The sequence below is a fragment of the Trachurus japonicus genome, chromosome 6 (assembly GCF_045865225.1).
Source record: "Trachurus japonicus isolate A0001 chromosome 6, Traja_1.0".
In the NCBI taxonomy this organism is placed as follows: Eukaryota; Metazoa; Chordata; class Actinopteri; order Carangiformes; family Carangidae; genus Trachurus; species Trachurus japonicus.
This window is the reverse complement of record NC_140912.1, coordinates 18,612,310-18,635,559: the sequence shown is the minus strand read 5'-3', so window position 1 is coordinate 18,635,559 and position 23,250 is coordinate 18,612,310. Positions and strand designations below refer to the sequence as shown.

General features: G+C 42.3%; 1 protein-coding gene across 1 annotated transcript in view; it reads left to right on the top strand.

Moving 5' to 3' along the window:
* banp (BTG3 associated nuclear protein) overlaps positions 1–22,976 on the top strand; it is a 35,354-nt gene extending 12,378 nt beyond the window's left edge. Inside the window, exons 11-13 of the mRNA XM_085779579.1 lie at positions 2,364–2,408; positions 18,493–18,633; positions 22,722–22,976. Of these exons, the coding sequence (XP_085635705.1) occupies positions 2,364–2,408; positions 18,493–18,633; positions 22,722–22,838 (303 nt within the window). The 3' untranslated portion in view covers positions 22,839–22,976. The remainder of the gene's footprint in view (positions 1–2,363; positions 2,409–18,492; positions 18,634–22,721) is intronic.
* Positions 22,977–23,250: the final 274 nt, after the last annotated feature.

Genomic DNA, 23,250 nt, shown 5'->3' with positions numbered 1-23,250 from the left:
GGGAAGAAAATGAGCTTTGTCTACTTTAGTGTGGGAATGTCAGCATGCCGTGTTGGAGGATCTTGGTTTTTAACTTGGTCAACTTCTGTTTAACGAATGACTTGCATTGTTTGACTGGCCATTTGAAATCATCCTTAATGTTTTTGTGAGCAAGTATTTTCTCTAAATACATCTGTGGCTGTTCAACCTCTTTCTCACTGACAGTCCAAAGGCTCTATCGTGTAAATGCATGCTGCAATCATGGTTACAAGCTGTTATACACTTATCAGGTCAGACCCCCTGTTGCCTCTGCCTTAATTCTTCGTGGCATGGATTCAGCGAGGTGCTGAAAACCTCCTGGCTGCACATCCATCATGCAAATGTCCTGTTCAAGAAACTTTTGAGATGATACAACCTTTTTTGACATGGTGGTTTATGTCTATCGTGCCGGAAGGAGCCTTCAGGGGATGGGTACACTGAGTGATAAAGGGATGGACATGGTCAGAAACAATACCCAGGCTGGACCATGACCATGTCTAGAGGTGTAAATGCATTGAGTTGCTGCATTGTGATCGGCCTATTAGATATTTGCATCACCGGGGAGGTCAAAGTGTATCTTATAAAGTGGGTGGTAAGTGTACATGTGTACCTGTGGCACAGAAAACTAAATTTCGGATTCTTTTAATACTACAAATGATTGTAAAGACATGAGCGATCACTCTAATGATGGATGAACCCGATGGGAAAACTTCCACGCTGTTACATCCCAGGCGCGTTACTCTACCAGGTTGCAGTATCCTATGATGAAGCTTTCTGTCAGACTGTGAGCTCGCCAAGTTTTTGCTCTGAAAATTAGGGCTGGACTTGGTAGCTTCAGCTGTGTGGAAGAAGAATAAGTCTAGCTGTCAACTACGCCCATTTGTATTTCCTTATGAATTTGTGATTGCACAACTCATGCTGTGTAGACTCAAAACTAGTCATCTATTAGGAAAGAGTCAAATTATCAAACTGTTATTTTTCATCTGGCAAATCAGTGTATTTATTTTTGTGGCTGTTTAGCTGTGTATGTTTCTGTTGCGGGGGAAATACCTGACAACGTTAACGTCATTAGTGAATTTTAGCAGATGTTCCTTATAGAGCATCTTAGTGTTTATATAGCTTCCTGTTTATGCGCGAGGTTATGACTTTTGTTTCTACACAATGACCAGATGTCTCGTGTCGCCCGCTACACACTTCTGCATGCAGACACAGTATTGGCCTGCCAGCTGAAATCAGAATCTAACTCCAAACCACAGCGAGTGCTGAGGAGGAATTTCCGCATCAGCATCATTGTTAATGATTTTTTCGAGGAAGCGGGATGGAGATTTATTTCAGGGCGCCAGTCTGTGTACACAGTCATGCACAGGCAATCACATACTGTGTATGATACGTGCCATACATGTATGACAGCTTGAGTGTTGTGCAAAAGCAATTGACACCTTGAGCAAGTGTTTTTCTCATTTCCTCCCGAGTTGTACTAAAGGACGCTCAGAGGAAGAAATGCACAATTGAGTGAGAGAGACGGAGTGAATTGGAGGCAGAAAAGCTCTAAAGCTTTTCCTGCTCTTTGTGGCTGAGCCCAGATTTTTTTTTCTCTCCTTTCTCCTTCCCATTCCATGATATTGTTTGTTTTTTGGAGTTCAAAGCTTAGCAACAAAATCCCACTTCTCCCAACTGCCACTCACAGAATATGTTTTCATTAGGAACGGACCCCTTTCATCATAGACATTGGTTTTAGCGTGCTCGAAAAGGAAATGAGCTGTTTGAGAGATCACATTGCTCTCTGGCCATATGGCAGCGCAGACACTGCTACATATATACATGAAATACAATTAGCAAGCGAAAACAGCCGAGACAGCTGAGGGTTGGCTAAATATGGCCTGTGTGGTACCGTCTCTCATGTGGTCGTGTTAATAACCTAGTGGGTGTTCAGTGATTTAATGATGGCCGTGGCGTCTTGATGAGACCGTGATTAGCTTGTGCAAATATGTTCCTGTTTTGTTTACGGGAGTCTTGTTGTAGTCGGAAATAATGGGACAGTTGACACACGGTCCAGGACACTGCATCCACTTCTAATGTCTTATATATTATAATGTCTCTAATGTCATTAAGTGGTAAGACCCGTCTGCCAAAACCCATAACAATTCAGATAATATAATTGTCATGGGTTTGTTGATCACAAGAGGGAGAGAGGTTCAGTTTAGTGCTGCTGCTTCATGGCTTGAATTCCCTTGTGCGCACTTGTTTCCATCTCAAACGCACAGCAGTGGACAACATGCTTTTTTTTTAGGCAGTTAAATGTGTGTGTGATGATGATGTCATGACCTGTCATTTCTGTATTTCAGGGAAACCTCCAGATCCACCAGGTGCACGTTGGTCAGGATGGACAGGTAAGAATACATTTATAGTAGCTTAAATAAAAGAATGTACTATTATGCTGTAGTAGACAATAAACCGATAAATCATTTTGCACTTTTATGCAAATCCATTACCAGACAGAGGGTGCATAATGTGTTGTGTGTGGTTTTGTGTTGGAATCGTGGCTCTTCAGGTTATTGCAGAAGTCTTCGTCGTATCTTCCACAAATGATTCAAGTGTCGCAAACCTTTTATCCAAAGCTCCATCCTTGCCGAATGTCTCACTCTGCAGCCTTGAGATTAAGAGTAGCAAATTAGTGCAGCTAAGCTTATTGTGAAAGACTGCCCATGACATCATGCTGATGCTGACTGTTCACTTTACTCAATGCTAATTGTACAAAGTCTCTCAGCTGTCCAATACAAATTGGGCTCAAAAATGCAATATACACAACCTTACCTCAATATAAACCACTTATTAAAATACAACTGTTGTTTAATTAATCTGTGGTTAATGTTTTACTTTAAGGATTCCAATTACGTCACTAAAAGCGGCGGGTACTGTGTTTCACCCCTCCTTGTATATTTCAGCCTTCAGTGGTTGTGCTGAAGAAATTTGTGCTGTGCTCCTTTTTTTTTTTTTTTTGGCTAGCTTTATTCGAGCAGTCATTGCACAACAGCTTTTCGTCGTTATACTGTAGCTGTGTTTTGTTTTTCCTTGTGACTGCACCCAACAGATGCTGAATGTTTCTGTCATTCAGGGTAGTAGTGACCCATGGCGACTTCTGTGTAATGGTGACATCAAACCCTATGCCTGCTGTTGTAGTGTTGCTGCCAGTGTGGTCACCCTGATGCAGATATGTTTCAAAATCATATGCTGAATAGTTTTCAGCATTTTACCCAGTTCAGTATTACATATACATCCACATGACACTCAAATATTACACCAGTGTCCAACTTGAAGTGTATTTTGAGGCCCTCTGATAGAAAACAGAATACACTAGAAACCTCAGGTAAATAAACAATAGATTTAGTTGCGTTATAACAGCAGCGCGAGTCCTATAATTATGAATGTCACTGACTGACTCTTTGCTCCTTGATCGTTGCTGTTTCAAAATGATTTGATGCAAACACGTTCCATCTAGCAGTTGTTGCTAGATTTACCATGTACGGGTGCCAATCATGGGCAGTCATCCAGCTGCCCTGGATTTCCCAGCTGCTCAGGAATTCACTAAGGCTCACTCTATTTCAGCAAGTGGAGGTAGTAGTAGTTGGAGATAGTAAAGCCATCGCTTACTGCAAAGCTTACCAGCAACCTGCTGGAGCGTGTCAGCACAGCCATTAAAGGCCGACTAAGGAAGAGGGCTTTTAATTTGAAACAATCACTGGAAGTGTTGAGTTTGTATTTACATATAATGCAGCAACTTTAACGGGGCAAATGGGTGCGACTGAAAACAAGGCTACCAATTAAAATGCCAGAATGATTAATTATACATATCAAACCGAGGGAATTACAAATCGAGACCTGCCTCTAATGCTGTCCTGTTAACCTCTGCAGTAGAAATTAATAAAGGTTCTTGCTGTTCACATTTTTGAAGCAATACAGTTATTTGTGGGCTCCAGATGGAGGTTGTGCCCAGCAAGAGACAAAATGACAAAGGGAAAAATACTGTATATGTGATCAAACAGATAAGTGGCTGGACCTGGCTGACAGTAGGATGCAAATATGATGCACTAATTTTATATTAGAATAGAAATATAAGCTCACTTGTTGGTGAGGCTACTTATATTTCCTCATGATGATATGCTGAGTAAAAACTTTCCCCAAGTGCACTGGAGATCTGTCACCCTAGAACAAAACAGCACTGATGCTGATAAAGTTGCCTGGATGTTTGTATTTTGAAAATATTCTTTGACGTATTGTTGGTTATGCATCAATATGTGTATAATGAAGTTACAATAACATGTCGTAATATGGTCAGTTGGATATGAATCAGTTGGCTTGACCCTATAACTTTTAATCAGCCCCAACTGCCTGTTTTCGCAAAATCATGCACCCACCTTTTTTGCACTGTTGCAATCTGGCCACAAGCTGTAAAGCCCATGTTTGTTTTTTTTTTAAAGTACAGCAAAGGGTAAAGCTGTATCTAGAGATGCACTTGTGAAGCTGTTTTCCCTCAATGTTATGACTCGGCACCAGCGACAGCCATAGCCGGAGGCGTTATGTTCTCACTTTGTCTGTTCCTCCCACTCTGTTAAACGCAATATCTCAGTAACAGCATGAGTGAATTTCTTCAAAATGGGAAACAAACAGGCTGAACTGAGCAGAATCTGGAGGTCAAAGGTCAAGGTCACTGTGAGTGGACGTGACACATATTTGGCTATAACACAAGAATCCATACACACATCATGACAGAATTTAAAACACATGTCTAATATGATAAATGATGAAGTGATGACATTTTATATCCAAATGGTCAAAGGCTAACTTATGCAAACACTTCTAGCCAGATACTCTATAACTTGGGAGCAGAAGAAGAAGAAAGTTGTGGTCATATTTCGGCGTGACAGTTGCACCTGAACAAAGCAAAATAAACACTGAGTAGCAGATACGTAGATCTTTTCAGTGGCACACAGAGAGGGTCTTCAACCATGATAATCCATTAATTCTCATATTTGTGTTCACTCCACTTGATGATAATGTTAATGATAACGGCGATATACCATTAAGAAACATACAATGACCTGCCCATAGACTTAGATGTTCTTTGTGTCGTCCCAGTATCTATGTCTCTGTGTCCAGCCCTCTCTTGAATGTTTTTGGACCAAGGACCCTTCCTGTTACTCTGTTCTTCCCTGTGAGATCCAAGCGAGTCCTGATCAAAACAGAGCCGCCCTGTGTACAATTTCAGGCCACATATGGACGCTGAAGACCAACACATAATTTCACATTCATGATTTCATCATGTTTGTCTGGAAGTTAGGCTTTAGGACAGGAAGTTCTTTCTCACGCTGCCCATCTGGTGATTATACTGTTTTCGTGGCATTTTGTTACAACAGGTGTTTTTCTGTAACAGCCACTAGAGGGTTTTTTTTCCCTCCTAAAATGTTAATGTAAGGTACACAAGTTTGGGGTCATTACTAGGAAATTACACATTATTATATCCTCTGTTTTTTTTTAAAGGTAATTAAATCAACCTTCCTCACCCAGACGCCTCATGCTAAGATGCACATTAATTAGGTCGCTAAATGTTTCTAGGGCTTCTCATCCACTCCAGGTGAATTTATGCTGCACCTTTAGCCTCATACTCCTGATATTTTTAAACAAAAATGTGGTCATTTTGCTGATTATCCAGCGCTTGTTGCAACACAGAATAAAATATGATAGCTTTCCAAAGTTGTTAAATCTTCCTCATAGTGTTATGAACCACTGTGCAATGTTTTGGCTTCTGATAGGCCTTCAGACTCATGCAACTATGACTCAAATCAGCTGTATTGGATCATATTTCATTCTCTCACCAGTACCTTAAACACAACGCCTCCACAAATGTAGGCCTGTGTGTTTGAAGGCCGGTAAGTCCACATTAGTGCTTACTTCCAAAGTTTGTAGTAAAACTGGTCAAAAATGGAGTCTTTAGCCATAAATTCAGACGTTCTGAGTTGTACTTGCCACTTTGTTGGCTCACTCATACACACCCTTTTTATAATTCAGAAATGTTTTGGCATGAACTGAAGGCAGAATAAAACGAAGGAAATTTTCCATCGATATTATGCCAGTGACGAGACTTTGGAGGCTTAGGAGTGTAACTCAAGCAACAACCGTCTTCTTTCTTTAACTAAATGAAGTCCTTTCTTTGTTTCATTGCAGTAAGAGGTAATATGATTACAATTACAATGCTTTGTAAGGAATTACTGGGCCTCCAACAGTGCGAAAACGTTTACCCTATGTAACGTGACATGTTAAAGTCTGGGGTAAAGAGGAGTTACGAGCCACCCACCAACTAGAACCATGTGCTCTTGGCTTCTCATTTTCTTCATTTTACAGTCTGCTTAAGATCTCTATCATCTAATTTGCCGATAGGTTCAAGGCGCTGTTGTCTATCTTGTTTGTATGTGCATTTGTGATGTGTGAATGCATCTGCTTTACATGAGGGCAGCCTTTTGTTGTTTGTGTTTTTTTTATTGGCTGTTTGGTTCCGTGTGTGTTTTCAATTGATTGAGGTAGTCACCGCACATCCTCATTCTCCCTCTCTCTCACACACTCATAAACACACATGCATGCCCGCGTCCTCGGATGACCTACTTTGCTAAGCCTGACAGCAGCATTCCTCCGTCTCTCTCTAGGATCTTTTGAAGGAGTTTTGGCCTGAGTTTGGTTTAGATTTTGCACAACAACACACATTTCCATCAGTTCTTCATATCAGTTAACAAAGTGTCAGCAGATTTACAACAGCTTTATCTGGTTAAACTGTTCTATTGGATGTACAGAAGTTATGCCATGCACAATATGCATCAACAGCATGCACCTTTTTTGCAACTGCACTGTGGAATACGTGTATGGATTAGCTCCTTGAAAATAGACACCAAAGCATCCCAGGATGTGAGAACTAAAAACTGCACAAAGGCCTCTATTCCCCTGGCAGTGTCTGGGAGCCTAGTCCAATAAAAAGCTCTTTTATTTTCCCTTTCTTTTAGCTCATACTTTGATTGGGTTTGTAAAATGATACAAGTGCAATGCCAAAACAAACATGCAGTGACTTATTCTTTAAACCTCATGTTGCAGGTCGAGCTTTTCACACACACGCAGTGGTACACTACAGTGGCAGCGTCGAGGCAGAAGGCCTGGCGAATCTTAGGTCAGCTCTTAAATCTGATGAATCCCAGAAAGAACACTCAAGGGAACGAGAACCCAAACAAGTACGACATTATCGATAGCGCTTCATTGAAGGAGATATATCTCTTCAGCCAGATATGGTTGCATACAAATGACATTTTACATGCTTATCGTGATTGGTGTAGTGTATCTTGGAAGAAACTCAGGCAAAGACAATACAGATCAGACCTAATCCTAAAGTGTGCTCTCTTAAATGTCTAATTTGTATGTTTACATAGAGGCCTACATCAAATAGGCTATGAATGATGTCACTGTTTTTGTAATCTGGCAAAATAGTGCTGAGGCTATGTTAGTGTAACCTAGCCCACGCAATTCATCACACAAGAGCTCTCTCACTTCCTTTCTTTCTCTGGGGCAGCCTTTTTCATCCCCATCTCACTCTGGCTTCTTTTTCATCTTCCCCATGCTGCGTAGCCGTGGCTACACCTGCCTTTTAAAGGCCGCCTGCTGCATCCGATCACTCCAGGTCACAGTAACTGTCAAATGTTTACACTCTCAGGTCGGATATTGGCTGCATTTGGACCCATTACATAAACGAAGTTGTGGCACTCTCAGGTTTTAACGGCTTCACACAGATGTTTCTTAGCTCTGTGTCTCTCTCTGGGTTTCTGGATTGCTACACATGTTTTCCTTGTTTGTTTGTAACTTTCTTACTTTGTGTTTATTTGCACTATTTGAAAGCCATTTATCGAAGTCCACAATTTGGTTGTCCAGCACATATTTTTCATCAGACTTCAGATTTTTTATAATCAGATTTCAGTTTTGTGTGGAACTAATTCCAGTTGTGGTTGGCTACAAGAAGCAGCATTTATTTACTGGACTCAGATTCATGTATTACTAAGTACTTAAGTATTCTTCTGGCTCTTGGTAGCAGTTAAGTATTGTATCATTTAATCACTGAGTGCATGTCTAATCAACCCTTTTTTTATATATATAACAGAGAACACATATTGTAGGTTTCCATCTCAAACCCATCATTTAATTATCAACAGACTACTCAAAGTGTCCATGGAACAAATGGGAATGAAGTGTAACTTTACATAATGGAAAAAAAAAAAAAAAAGTACTCTGGCTAGTTTTTGTAGTTTTGTTTCTGTTTACGAGGCTGCTATTTTCTGTGCATAATGTTCTCCGTGGGGCCAGTTTCATACTGCGTTTGTGACGTACTCTTGAGGTATTTTCTCATGAATCATATGTCTGACTTGAGAATAGAGTAGAGGTCTTCCATTTGTTTATTGGCTGCAGTGATGGAAAACTTTGGGGGTTGATACGTGTTTTGATATGATGAGTCCTGCATGTGCAAAATCCGCATTTACGAAATAGATTTTTTCCCATGTGATCATTTGAACAGGAGAGGAATACATTCTGTGATCACTTGTCGAAAATGGACAGTCATCAGACTTGATCTTTCACTCAGCTTGCCAGTTGTCTGTGTGTGTCAGTGTTAGAGTAAATCACACTGTCCTGTAAGTGAAGTCCAGTGCACATGATTTGGTTTCTGTTGCATAATGCTCCAGATTAGGCAGGGTTTTTTTTTTTTCCAGTGCGAGATAAAGTGGGAGGGTTTGGACTGTGGTTAATGGATAAGGGGTCAAGCCTGAGGTTCAGCTTTACTGACAGAATAAATTGAAGTGTCTTTGTAGTTGAGGAGACAGCGGCGTTAAAATGTTGAGAGGTCTGCAGACTGACCCCTTTCTCTGCCCTCTGTCCACCCATCACACTGCAGGAGATTTACTGCATGCAATGAGCAGAACAGTGTCCTGCACACATCTCACCATTCACTTTGTTTATGTGTTTGTCTAACTCCTCATGCACACATCGAGTCTGTGCAGTTTGGCTGCAGATGTTCGTGTATCCGGTTTCATGCCAGCCCGTGCCAGCTGAGCTCTGAACTTCGTGCAACTGTGCCAGCTGAAACGCAGCACAGGATCCAAGGTTCTCTGGCAGCCCATAAAAACCAGCTAATGCAGACGGAAGAGAAGGCAGACCCATGAAACTATAAAATAACTACTCTTTTACTGAGCTCTCTGTCTGTCATAGCCTCTTATCTAATGCCCCTCACTCTCTGGGCTGTGATCTTACCCTGCACTGATGCAGACCAAATGGAGGTTTGGAAGATGAAAGGAGTGACTGATGAGAAGGAAGGGCGAAGAAAGAAGATGGAGAGAGAGAGCCAGTAGAGGAGAACGTCTGGAAGAGATGTTTTGTCCCATTAATGATTGGAAACTGACACCAGTTGAGCTGTGAATTGGACAAAAACACACAAAAACCATCTTAAAACAGATTTATGGTACCAGGAACCATTTCCATAATATGATTTCAAGATATCTCGGGCTGGTCTGTATTGTCAGGCCAGTCTTAAATTTGCCCAAGGATTAATCATTTTACCGTGCTTACATGGTCATCAGCGACACCCACTGACCAGTATCATGCAAAAGCAAGAAAACTTGACTAGCATTGTTATGAACAAAGCGGGATAGTGTTTTTAGAGAATGTAGACATTGTTTTTTCCAGATTTTTCCTTTCATTGTTTCACTCTCAACTGCATTTCCCAAGTAAAATGTCCTTGTAACTGTTGAATTCTTCCAAAATGCAAGATTTTGCTGCTGGGGTAAACGGAGCTGAGTTGTTGAACCCAGAATAAATTTCACAGTCCGCTCAAGATAGTCAAGAACTAACCTGCTTTGTGCAGCAGATAAATGTAAGCTATGGTCTGCCTTAGTTACTTGTTATGTCTAAGCCATAGTCAAAGTCTATCTTTGAGAGACCAACCCCTGGTGCCATATAAAAGCATAGACCAGGGTTATGTTGGCTCAAACTAATACAAAAATATAAAGTGGCCACAGTGTCCCAGGATACACCCCTCCACCCCCCACCCCTTTTTCTCTCCAGTCTACATTTGCTGTCAGTCTTCATTGTATATATGAGAAGGCAGAAAATAACAAAACTAATCTATCAACTAAAGGAGCAGCAAATCCATTGTTGAGTGAGCTCAGTTTCTTGGAGGACTCCCCTGTTCAGATATCTTTAAACCCATGCGGTCTCGGTCTGAAAAATCCAGAACATCTCAAGAGACAGCCATAAACCTTTACCAAAGTTACTAATCCTGTCATCTGCCTGCGTCATTTACTGATGATCGATCCAAATGCCGCCCATTGAGGGGGGGGGGGGGGTTTCAATGTGACTGTCAAGAGTATGAACCCGTTCCCCCCACCTCAGTCCCTCCCCAACTGAACCTCTGCCATCTCTTCCTGTCAACACATGTTACGGTGCATCTGGTGGATCCTCCCAAGTGGCATTGTTCATAGTCAATGTGGGAACTGGGTCACAGAAGTGAGTCCAGCTCGGCGCCGGTCCCCACGGCCGCGCTGCCAGGACCTGTAAACACAGGACCAGTCCAGGACCAGGAGAAATAAAAACCGGTTTCATGTTAGAGCGAAGGCGCAGAGAGGAAAAGTGATGTATAGATGGGTTGATGAAGGAGTGGTAAAGAGAACGAGAGCCAAAGCGAGAGTGAAGTGAGGTAATACAGAGAGGGGAAATGGTTGGAGTAGTGTTTTGATCCCTGAACCCATGTTGTGCTGCAAGTGTTGATGTTCCTACAGTTGGATGTGTTTGTGCGAGAGACATCACTTCCTTTGATGTCAGCTGTCAGTTCGATTTGGTAAACATCTGGCGCTCTAGGACAGTGTCTGGTGTATTTGTCGTTCCTCCACACGAAGCAGATGCTTGAACAATGACTTGACCTCACAGACTCTTCTCTCGGCCCAAGAATGTTATGTTGTTTCTGTGTGTAAGAGGCTGCTCGGATTCCTGAGCTCAGGAGCATAAAAAATGAGATGAAAAGATAGAAACAAGATGTTTTATGACCAGTGTTTATTGTAAGTGGGATGTATGTAAGCAGTCAAGGATTTACTGGCGACTAGTGGTGGATCCGGTTTCAAAGGAGTAGTGGTCTGTTTTGTGTCCTTGTGTCACTGCGGCCTACAGATAAAGGGTCGTAGATCGGGGAATCCTTTTTTTTTTTTGTTTTCAGTGTGTGCGTGTGTGTGTTTTGTAGTTGATCAGCATTTCTGAGCAGCGAAGAGGAGGGGTACCCCCAGTGGTCTATTCTTTTGTCTTTGTGGGCAGAGCTCAGGGTTTGCTGGCTGTATGAGTCAGAGGGACCAGATGTTTTAGACCAGATGTGTTTCAATGTCTCACCATCAGCTCAGGCTGGGTGTAGCCCGGCCTCACCAGTCCTGGCCAGGCCTGCAGTGCTCCCATCAACCAGCAGTTTCTACTCCAGCAGGATCCTGACAGGGACATGGACTCTGGTCTCTGGGTTGATTGTAGCCAGGAGAAGGTACTGCTTGTCATGTAAACAAAATAATCAAGGTATTCCAGCATACGAGAAAGTCATAAACAGAAAGGGCATAACTTCATTAACAGAACTAGGTTACTCATCAGTCTTTCAAATTACTCTGGGCTTGTATAGAGAAGAGACTGTCAGATGTTATTTCATCTGCACAGGCACTGTAAACATGATGTGAAGTGAACATGATGCAAAGCAGCATGACTTGCAGTGATGGAACAATACCACAACAACCTATTCTTGTTGACATAAATGTGACTGTTGTACAAATAATGATGGCAGAGAAAAGACAAGGCAGATGGTTGGGATGAATCTTGCATTATACTGTCCATACTGGGCACACTGTGCAGTGTAAACAAGAAGCAGATTGTCTACTCTTCCATTGGTTAGTTGCAGAAAATAGTGCAACTATGGAACAGCAAAAAAAAACACTTGAAATTTGTCATTCATGTCACAGCACACACCACTGATAGTTGTGTCTGATGATAGCCAGTCAAGAGTCTGCATCTTGGCTTCCAAAAGTCCCGCAACCTCAGAGTTTTCAAACTAAAATAGGGCCAGCTGCGTTTCCATTCATTATCATCATTATAAGTTTTTCTGTATAAACAGCAATAACAATTTTTACAATTCATAAACGGACATTGTTTGTGTGTTCAATGTTTCCCTTTGCGTTGTTTAATGTCCTCCTTATCATTTATTGTGAGGACTTGTGTAAACTGTTTCAATGCGATTTTAATATTTACTAGTCACAGTTTCAAACACGTTTCTGGTTGCCTAATTAAGACGACTCTAGTCCCAATGACCGGACTTCGCATTTGGAAGGATTGTACTAAATTATATTGATTCACGTCTTTGCCTCTCATTTACCTCAGTTACATTTTCTGTGAAATTGCTCTCCTTTGTCGTCTTTCTTTTCTTGTGCCATGCCTGATGACTTGTGGCTGTTTTTGTAAACACATATGGGATTTCCCACATATGGCTACTAGCTGTGGAGGTGGAAATCAGGCTAATGCACATGCATCAATGCTGAGTATTAGGCATGTGACACGTGTAAACAAAGCGAAAGCAAAGCATTTCAAAACTACAACACATGAGTGCAGATGTGGCCTAAGATGCATCACTTAAGTTGTGTTGAGAAAATAACTTTCTCTCATTTCTCTCCATCAGTGTGCGTTCAGAGTCAATACTAGGTCACATGACTTGTTAAGATGAGTATTTTGTGCTTTGTGATATTTTGTCAGTTGCGTTTTACAACCTATGTATATCATCTCTTCTGGCTCTGTTGATTTAAACGGGATAATTGGAAACATGATAAAGTCATCATCTTAAATCATGAAATTTACAGACATTGTAAAAATGCCCGCGTCAATTAGGCAGGCCAAGTTTGTACGTGCACTAGAGAACAGAGCAAACCTTGAGCGAGATTTTTCTTCCTTTTCGTCTTTTAGAAGCGGTCTGACTTTTAATTACAGTTGTTATTTTTGTCATCAGCCCCCTTTTTTTGATTTGCTGGTTCTGGATCAGAGTTGCAGTCGAGATGGTTTTGCCATAAAACCTCTCTGAGCCTTGTCTGAATCTGACCCCCAATCTGCTGGTGGGAGTTTTCAGAGCAGAGGATGCAAAGGGAGGGTTTGATTGGATCCAGGTGTCGAGCTCTGGTGTAGAAAACAGTGTGGGTGGAGATGGGAAGCAGTGCGCCAGGTTACAAGGTCAGGGGTCGTGCAAGACTCGAAAATTAGAACAAGTGTGCATTTAAAAGGGTGATGTGTAGACAGGAGATGAACATATCAGTATTGTATTGTATGGTAGCCTCACTTGTCAAAAGAGAATTAACACATAACGGAGGCACAGAGCATTATATTTTTTGGCCTGTTTTTCCCTTTGGGACTTGTATAACAACTCCTCTCTTGTATCCAATCGTATTTTAAGCTGAGGCCCAGCTGATAGGAGAATTGTCCCCGGACTCGGAGGTAAAATAGAAGGCATATGTAACTAAGAGAGTTAACGACTGCAGTGAGACGTATTTAGGCCAGGGTGTTCACTTTCCCAGTCTGCGCTAAACAAGCACTCAGACCACTGCTGTGTCCATGGGCATCTTTGCAGCCAAAGTGACAGCCAGGTCTTAGTCACCCACCTTCCTCCCCTCCCCTCCCCTCCCCTCCTGCCCCTCCTGCCCCACCCACTCACCCGGAGCCAGTGTTTCTGCTTGGACATCTGTCCAGGGTTGGCAGTTGCAGATGTTGTTGACGGCTGCGAAGCTGAGAGGAAGTTCCAGCTACTCCAAAGTCCAAATGTTTCTTTTTTCATTTCCCTGTTTTGGGTTTTTTTTTCAAATTTGAAAGAAGAGGAGGTATTCCTCTGAGAATGATAGGAACCAGATTTGTGTAGCTCCCACTTTTTTTTTCTTTTTTTCTTTCATAAGACAGAATTACGGTGTTATGTGTATATGTGTTTTTATTTTCTCTAAAACCATGATCTTGTGTTACGGGAGATTCCAGCGTGCTTTGATCGCAGTGAGGGTGAAGCTAAAATCTTTAAAAGCATACTCAGACACAAACACACACATGCAAACTAAGCGGGTGACTCATAGCATCATCCGATTCACAGCTGAGTTTAACCGAGACCTCCTGAGAGCCTGGGAATCGATGCCAGCCTGCACTAAGTATGTGCAGTGGTGAAGGATGTGTGTGTTTTTTTTTTTAATTGATGCATTACTCTGAGACTTTTAGAGAGGATATGGCTGGGAATTCAGGCACATTTTTATTTTTCTGAACGATCCATATTTTCTTAAATACTTCATTCAAATAATTTAACAAGTTTCATATGATGTAAAAGGAGAAAAGCGTGTTGAGCCCAGCCCTCATATCTGCTTGTCTGAGGATTTAAAAGAAGTCTTGTTTATCCAGTTGGTTATTGTCTTTCAGTCTTGAAATGATGAATGTTTTTTGCGTTAAGCCGCTGCTGTTGTTCATTTTTGTGTCTTTCCTCTGCCTTTGCTGTATTTCTGTGTCCTGGATCCATTACTAAAAGCATTACAACATCAGCTAAAGATTTATTTTTTTCTTTCCACTTTTTCTCAAGGCTGTGGCAGCTTGCAAAGCCTGCAGAGAATTTAAGATGCTCTTGATTGTTCAACGCTCCTCTCACCATTAATGTTGCTGTATCATCGCCCTTTAATCCTGCTTGTCTGCTCTGCTGTTTGGCCCACCAGCACAGTGGTGGAGCCAGCCAGCCAGCCAGCCAGCTAGCTCTCACTATTTAAGGGTCCCAGTCCTTAAAACCTTGAGGTCAACACAGTAACTAATGCACTTAAGATCTGCTGATGGCCCCATGTTTCTGACAAATTGAGCTTACAACGTCAAATCTAATATATTGGATCGCAATTTAAGCGAATCCGCCCAGCTCTTAGCTGCAAACTGATGCAGTTAGGTAATCAAGGCAAGACTATGAAGTATTTTCCATTGCTTCTAGACGAGAGCCCCCCTCAAACATTTGTCACTTTGTTGTGTTACGTATTAGTTTCTACTAACAGTCTTGCTTTGTTTGTCATTAAACACGATCTCTAAGCAGAGTAATTTTCTGCTTCATAAAACCTTTCCTTGATACCTTTTTGCCATTATTTTTGTTTTTGCATCATTGCCAACCAGCTTAATGATGATTATCTCCTATTAGCTGAATGGGAGGTAATTATCATCAGTACTCAGTACTCACACAATTGTTTAATAGTGCACAATAGTGTTTTACATGAACTTCCAACCTTGAGGTGATCATAGACAACAAATCCATATGTTTTGCTAGTTGGGAGTACACTCTGAACACATTTCTGAGCCGCCTCTGCACATAACTTGTGGCACAGATTTTTTTTTTTTTTTGATTTGTCTTTGACTGACTCACACTTTAAAGCCCAGCGTGACTGTATTTTCACCCAAATAGTGGAGACGAGTTGTTCTAACGAAGCAACTCGTGGGACAGGATGTGGGCCTGAGAAGTTCCTGTGTAATCGCTGCAGAGATCTCACACACCGTTCCAACTCTGTAAATGCTTTTGTGAGCCTCTGTGTGCTCCGTCTCACAGCTGAGAATGCAAACTGCTCTCAAATGGAGGTTGAGGATCTAATTGAAGGAGACAAGTGTTTACGATCTCAAGTGTCAGGCATAGCATCCCTTGAATCCCGGTAATTGTACATTTAGATACACTTTACTTTGGACAGTACAGAGTAGGCCCCTGCTTTACATTATTGACACACACAAACAAGTGACTGCTGAAACGCAGCCCTTGACAGAAACCATGTTTGATTCCTAATAAGATAACATGCATCAGTATGGATGCCTGCCATGAAGACACACTAGAGCAGCTGGTTGTGTGTTTGGTTTCTCACTGTGCTCAATAGGATGACTGAGTGAGCACTGTTGGCATGTATATAGTCTCTCTGGAATACCTACTTAAGCTATATGCTGTATATGTGACGCAAAGGAATACTTCGGAAAATACAATAAATTGCTGGTGCCAGAGTTTACGATCTCTTAGCTTAGCATAAAGACTAGACTTGACATGTCCAACATGTTAATAATGATCTTAAAGGGATAGTTCAGCTTTTTTGAAGTGGGGTTCATATGAGGTACAAATGTCCATTATCTGCAGTAGAAAGGTCTCTGCTCACCCCGACTGAGAAACGCTGGCGCATCGTGCTGCTCCGTTGTGAATGAGGGACAGTTCAAGAATACGATATACTGCTGCAGCTGGTTGGAAAATAAGTTTATCTAACTTCTATCTAACCAACTCATTCAGTACTCCTCTATGCAGGCAGGCTTCATGACGCGCTGTCTGTCTCGCCGGTATCTCTCAGTGGAAGGGAGCGAGACCTTTCTACTGCAGATATTACACTTAATGGCCATTTGTACCTCATACAACCTCACTTCAAAAAAAGCTGAACTCTCCCTTTAAAGGTACCAGTAGGAATTTTCTTTTTTACAGAGCCAAGAAGGTGATTGTTCTTGTCTGGCTCTTGTGTCTTTATCACTACTGCAGAGAAACAAATGCAACTGTCTGCTTACTGTTTACAACAACACTCCACTAATTCTCTAATTGATCAGGAATGTTTTATGGGTCATCAAACACTGTGATTCATTTGACCCAGCTTCAGAAGCTATATTAAGAGTCTAACTCATACACCCCCAAACCATGTCTGTTCTCGAAGTGTCCCAGTCGTCTGATCACATGAGTCAAACAGACTTGTTACACTAATAGCTTCCATCGGGCCATCCGGGCCTGGCGCATTGTGGTGATGAGGCTGCAGATTTTGTGGTGAAACTGGCAAAGTTTGTATGATGATGAGGCAAACAAGCAGGCACCAGGGGGGGTTAACTGAACCTTTAGGGGCCATCACTAACTCAGAACTTCAAAGCGAAGGTCGGGCCCAGGGCTTGGGAGGCGATGTGGGACTTTGGGATTGAAAGGGTTAGGGGGCAACAAACATCATCTGTAATTGAGGTTTGTGAGGTTTGGGGTTTTTTTCTGCAGGCTTGCATATTCTCTTTTAAATTTTCAAATGCCTGTGTTCAGCATGTCCCAGCCGGTCTCAACCAGCACCAAGTGCAGCAAGAAGAAGGAAGATTGAGCTGCTGGAGACAGAGACGTCACATAACATTACAGAGAGAGCACACATATACATATGAAACCTGCCAGGACGGAGACACTGAAGAGGCCTGTCTTCAGGCCAAGGCCGTGAAAAGTAAATCAGAGCATGCAGTCAGTTCATGTAGGAATGCCCTTTATTTCAAACAAGTTACATCCCCCATCACACACACACCATTCCCCTCTGGAAAACCTATTGTTGGAAAGCTCTGGGCCACACTGGAGGGTAGCAGTGGAGTCTCTGACCCCTCGTCTGGTTGAAATGAACACGCACAGGCACAAAGCTGAGTGAATGTTTCCCTCCATCTGTCTTCCTCTGTGTTTGTGTTGACAGGATGAGTGTACGTTAATTTGTATGTGTGTTGTCCCATGGGAGTTATGCTATTTAAATTAACAGCAGTGCTCTGCTAATCCCTGAGCGCGCGTGTGTGTGTCTGTGTGTTTGAGACTGTGTGAACTTGCACAAGTACACATCCTCTGAGTTTGTGGTTGTAGTCTATATATAGGAATTGCCTCAACAAACTATAGGAATACCCCTAAAACACTCCAGCTGCACTGCTCTGCTCTGTAATTAGTGCATTGAGACTGCCGAGCTCTAACATGGCCTGGCTGACTTTCAACACTGCGGGGGATTAGGATCCCCCTGTGATGTCTCACTATCCTCCCTCTGCCAATTCTTTTTTATTTCTCTTGTCTAGATAATGAAACAAACCCAAATACACACAAACACTAACTAGTACATCATGTTTTTGAGTCCAGGAAATCAAAACTTGTAAAAAATAAAATTGAATTGAATGGACCATAAAGTTCCTCCCCCGACTGGATGTATAAACAGAGGGTGGGATGCGAAGGGGGTGAGAACAGCGCGGCTTAGATGTTTATTTACGTCACTCAGATACCACCGCACTGCTCTTTTTCTTTGCCACACAGCCACTTTGTGTGTTTGTGTGACACCGTGCTTGTACACATCGATGGCTGCAATCAATAAAGGAACATAAACACATCAGATCAGCGCGCAAATGAGGCTTTTGGCCGTTTGTTTTTATTTGGTTCCTGTTTCCACTCATGTGCGCTGTAGGTCACTGCAGAGCGCCGAGCAGATTGTTGCTTGTTTAAAACTCGACTGGATGGAGCTGATGATGATGATGATGATGTGGCAGCACAGTCAGATCTATTTCACTTTGACCGCTGATAAGATTGAAATGCCAGTGATGGTTGACACCTCTCCTCTGTCGTAGGTGCTGCACGGAGCTCAGCTGATAGCGGTGGCGTCAGCTGATGGAGGGGCCACAGCGGTCGAGGGTTCCTCTCTCCCCCCTGACATCCAAGTGCAGTACGTTCAACTAGCCCCCGTTCCGGACCACACAGCTGCCGTCCAGGTAAAAACAACACACACACACACACACACACACATGCAAAACTCAAAAGTCTTCCAGGCCTCCTTACACGTGTACACACTAAGACACAGATTGTGTTTGTAACTGAATAGCAGTCCAAGTGCTGCAGCAGCTGTCATTAGTACGAGGTGAAACAGACCCCAGTGTTAATCAAAATCAGCCCCTCTTCACAGTCCATAACAAATAACTGTGTTCTCAACCTCCTTGTGATCTACACTGACTTTGTAATCAGTCCATGGGTGGTGCCATGAATCTGTGCAGTGTAGTCAGCGCTCAGCCAAAGGATCCAAATCCCATTATTTTGTGTATTTTGGTACTCTAAGGCTCAGTCAGTGCTATTTGGATAATTCATGTAACTATAGGTATAAGTTACAACCTATAAATTCTGCAAATTGCTTTTTACAAAATTGAGCTAAATGCACAGCACTTATGAGCCTCACCAGTTGTTGTTTTTTTTACTTTACATCTTCAGTTAATTGAAAACACTTTTCTTCCTGACAAACAACACAACACCACCTCAAGTTGTTAAAAAACAGATACAGAATCCAAAAGGGATTTTCATTAAATGCGCTGAGCTTATCAAATGGGGCTCTACCTCTCTGCCAGTAGCAGCACTGTCGGAAAACTACCAGATTCTAAGCTCAGCGATGAAATGTCTCTCACTGCAATGCACCTCAGAGCCTTTTAAAAACCTTTTTAATTCATTTTAATGAAGTGTACTTTTTCAACACTGTTGGTATTTTTACTGATGACTCGACAAGTAGAATTTCACGTTCATCCAAGTGTCGAAACAACCAGTCACCTCACATGAACTGCCTGCCAGTTTTTCGGCTCTATACATCCGTGGAACAGTGGTTCATTGTGCTTGTGTCAACCTTTCAAAAAACAGTTTTTAATCTAATAAATGTCACAAGTGAAAAACCCACTGTACTTATAGATGGAAATTCATGCTCTTTAAAAGGAAGGGCCAATACTTAATTGTCTTTAAACTGAATAATTCAACCCCATACACCTTAGAAAAAAAATTAATAAAGAGCTCATCCTCTCTATCATAACTTCTTTTTTTTCTCTGGGTATTTTTTTTTCTTTCTTCTCCTCCATCAAGAAATGGTTGTTGGGCCCAACACGTGCCTTCTTAAACTCTAGAAAGATTTGCTTAGCATCACAACGGGGCGAATGTATCCTCAAATATTTCATTCATAATTACTGAAATGTTGAAATAGTAAAATGAGTGTAATTTCAGCAATTTAGCCAAACTACTTGCAGGTATGTTGAGTCTGCTTTTCTCCCATTGTCATTCAGCTTTCAATTCTCATGACGGGTGTTTGGACAAACGGTAATTCACCATGAGAAAGTGGAGTTGATGGAGTGTTAGATGGGAAGTTGGTAATTAATTGATATGCCTCCAACCCTTAGATGATTGAGCTTGTTGAGAAGCAGCCACATGTGGAATCAGGATGGTGTCCAGGCACGTGGCACAGCTCCCTTTCAAGTGGCCAGTTTAACTCTGAGGGATAAAAAACAACGCCAGCCCTTTAGTCTCTCTGCTTTTCTTCTCCTCAACATATCTATTATATTATATTCTCCTTAACTGTTTCTTTTTACTCACATCACAAGCTAAAGACGGCCACCCTTTAGTCAAGTTGTTGTTTTATCCGTTATAATGAGAACTTCAAATGATGTGTAGCTGTAAAAAATAATGTTCCCGTCCTATTCTGATCCTCTTGCAGACTTTGTAATGGGATTGATCATATTCATCTGGCTGCATACCATGTGGAGAGCAAATGTGCTGACCAGCTCCACATCAGGTTTTGGGATTTCCTCATTCAAACTTGTGTCTTCGCGCTATGACCCCGTCTTGTTGTCCATTTGTTGTCTTTAGTTGTCTTGGTAATTGGTTCCTTGCCCCTGTGAGTGTGCAGGCAGTGAAAGCGCTCCATGTTGATTGGATTTTTTTCTTTTTGGGTGCAGATGATACACAAACTGATAGACCCTGAAGCTATATTTATTCGTGTGTTCATGAGCTTGCACAAGTATTGCCACCCCGTGTACTGTATTCCAAAATCTGCGCTCCATGTTTCTTGGCGCAGCGAGCAATCAAGCTGTTTGTTTACTCAACTGATTGGTTCGAATGGATTTTTATGTCTAAAAAGAGCTCATTTTTTCCCCTCATGTTTGATTGTGCGCAGATCTTGTTGAAAATCAACAAAGAGGATATAGGTCTGGTCAGTCATCAGCTTTCTATTCAACGGAGGCGGGGTCTAGTGAGGGAGCTTTGATGTAGTCAGTGGGACAGAGTGAAACCGTCTGCGACCAATGTGGCGTCAATTGATCAAACAGTATTTAAATCTGTCAAAAGCAGGTTTTCATTAGACTTCATTCTCAAATTAATGTAAGGTGTTAATGGGTCAAGAAAACAAGGCCACAGCTGAGATACATCCAGTATGTTCAAATGGAGCTTTCTTTTGGTTTTCCATTGTTTAAAGTATGCTTTAAAGAAACGAACAAGGATCTATCCAAACAAGAACTGATCACATGACATATTATGTAATGATATATAATGCAAGCAAACAAAAGTCAAGGGCGGAAGGAAAATAAAAGACACAGAAGAGCCACTGACCAATTACAACAGTAAATATAAACTGATACAATATTGTGAAACACAAAGTGCAAAGTGTCATTGAGTCAAGTGGCCAATGTTGCAGCATAGACGCTTCAGCCCGGCCGGCCTGGTACAGGGTGGCCTACTGTCATAGTTTGATTTTGATGCCCATCAATGTAAACATCACTCAGTTTCAGTTCAAAGTTCAGAGCAAGGTTAGCCCCCCCCCCCCCCCGACCCCCGTCCTGTTTTCTCCAAAGTGTTGAATTGAGAGAATCGCTCTCATCTGTTTCCAGACATATGGAAGCCTTTAAGTTTTTGAAAAATTACTTAGGCTTTTGTATTTATTTATCTCCGCATTTTTCCTCTCTCTTTATATAATAGTTTCCATTACACAAACTACATGAAGTAGGAAGGGTGGGAGGCAAAGACACAGTGATATTTCCATGGGACATTTCTGATGCAGTTGGTGAAAATATGTGGTCGAATTTTCGAGTTTCTTCTCCTGCTCAAGTCTCAAGTCTGGACCGTAGAGGACAAATAGCCTGGTTTTGACACACTTCTCTCCGAAATTGTTGCTGATCCATACGGTTCAAAGCAGTTGATCTATTATCTATCAATATGTTTGTGTCCAGTGTTTCAAACTGGAGGTGGTGTTGCTGTGATGCCCGTCAGCCCATGAGCGCACAGTAGTTGTTACTGCATTACTGCCCATTACTGAGTACTCATGAGTCAGGCCACACTCATCTTGTCACCAAGCCTTCAATTTGATCTAATCTAAACACCTATGAATAAAGTTTCCATGGTGACAAAATGTGTCCACACAGACACACAGACACCTGCCAAAGTATGCCACACACACACACACACATACACACAAGGTGAAAACGATACCAGCTTCTCCTCTGTCGCAGCTGCGAACATGGATCCATATGAGTTGTTCTTGGCTTCTCCGGCTGCCAGTGGTTACAGTGTGTCAGCCTGTTGTTGCATTGTGTGTGCTGCTGTGGTGCAGCTGTGCTGGAGTCAGCGCCGTTGTCTAGTGACAGCGCGCTGGGCTGGAGTGAGGATTAAATGCTGCAGGTGTGTTTGAGGGAACCTTTGGCGTGCGTTCGAGGAAGGAGTGAGTCACTCCCCGTGGTCATCATCCAGGACTGAGTCATGAACCTCTCATCTTTTAGGTTTTTTTTTTTTTTTACCCATACAATACCTCACTGTGTCTGACCCTGGCCATAGAGACAGTCTGAGCGTTAAAATACAAATAGCCCATCTCTTGTCAACCACCTGTCACTCCGCTTCTTCTCTCATTCCTTTCACCATTCTCCTCTTTCTTCCCTCTGATGTATCTCCTCTCTGATCTCACTCATCATTCCTCTGTTCGAGCAGGATGCTACATGATTAGTACGTTTCATGTGCAAGCTCTCACTGCGCTGTCCTCCCTCTCCCTCTTGTCTTTCATGTGTCCCAGGCTGCCGAGCTGGCCCCCGCCCTGCAGACGGACATGGAGGTAAAAGAGGCCATCCAGGGTGCCATCCAGGGTGAGAACGGAGAGGTGGTCCAGATCGTCACCTCCGTGGCCACCTGAGAGCAGCCCGTCTGCTTCGACACAGCCCAGATCTCTGTCCCTACAGCATGGCCCGACGGAGCTCGGTGGAACATCAGAGGTCAACAAGTGCATACAGTCTGACAAACAATCGAGTCAGAAGACTTTTTTTTTTTTTTTTGATCAAATACTGAACATCGCTGATGAAATGGAGGGAAGAACCATTTTTCTTGTTTTGTTTTGAGTTTTTTTTTTTCTGCAAAACTGCTCAATCCCTTGCCAACCAGATGTCGCAATGTGGAAATGTTCACAGAGAACTCAAAAAGACCCTAATACTCCGAAATCAACAGCGGTCTTTCTGGTGTTTTCCTCACCAGAACGACTTGGCCCACCGCAGAATACACAGTGGGATTATTTTCTATCCAGGGAGGATGCTGCTCATGTAGCCCGTCAT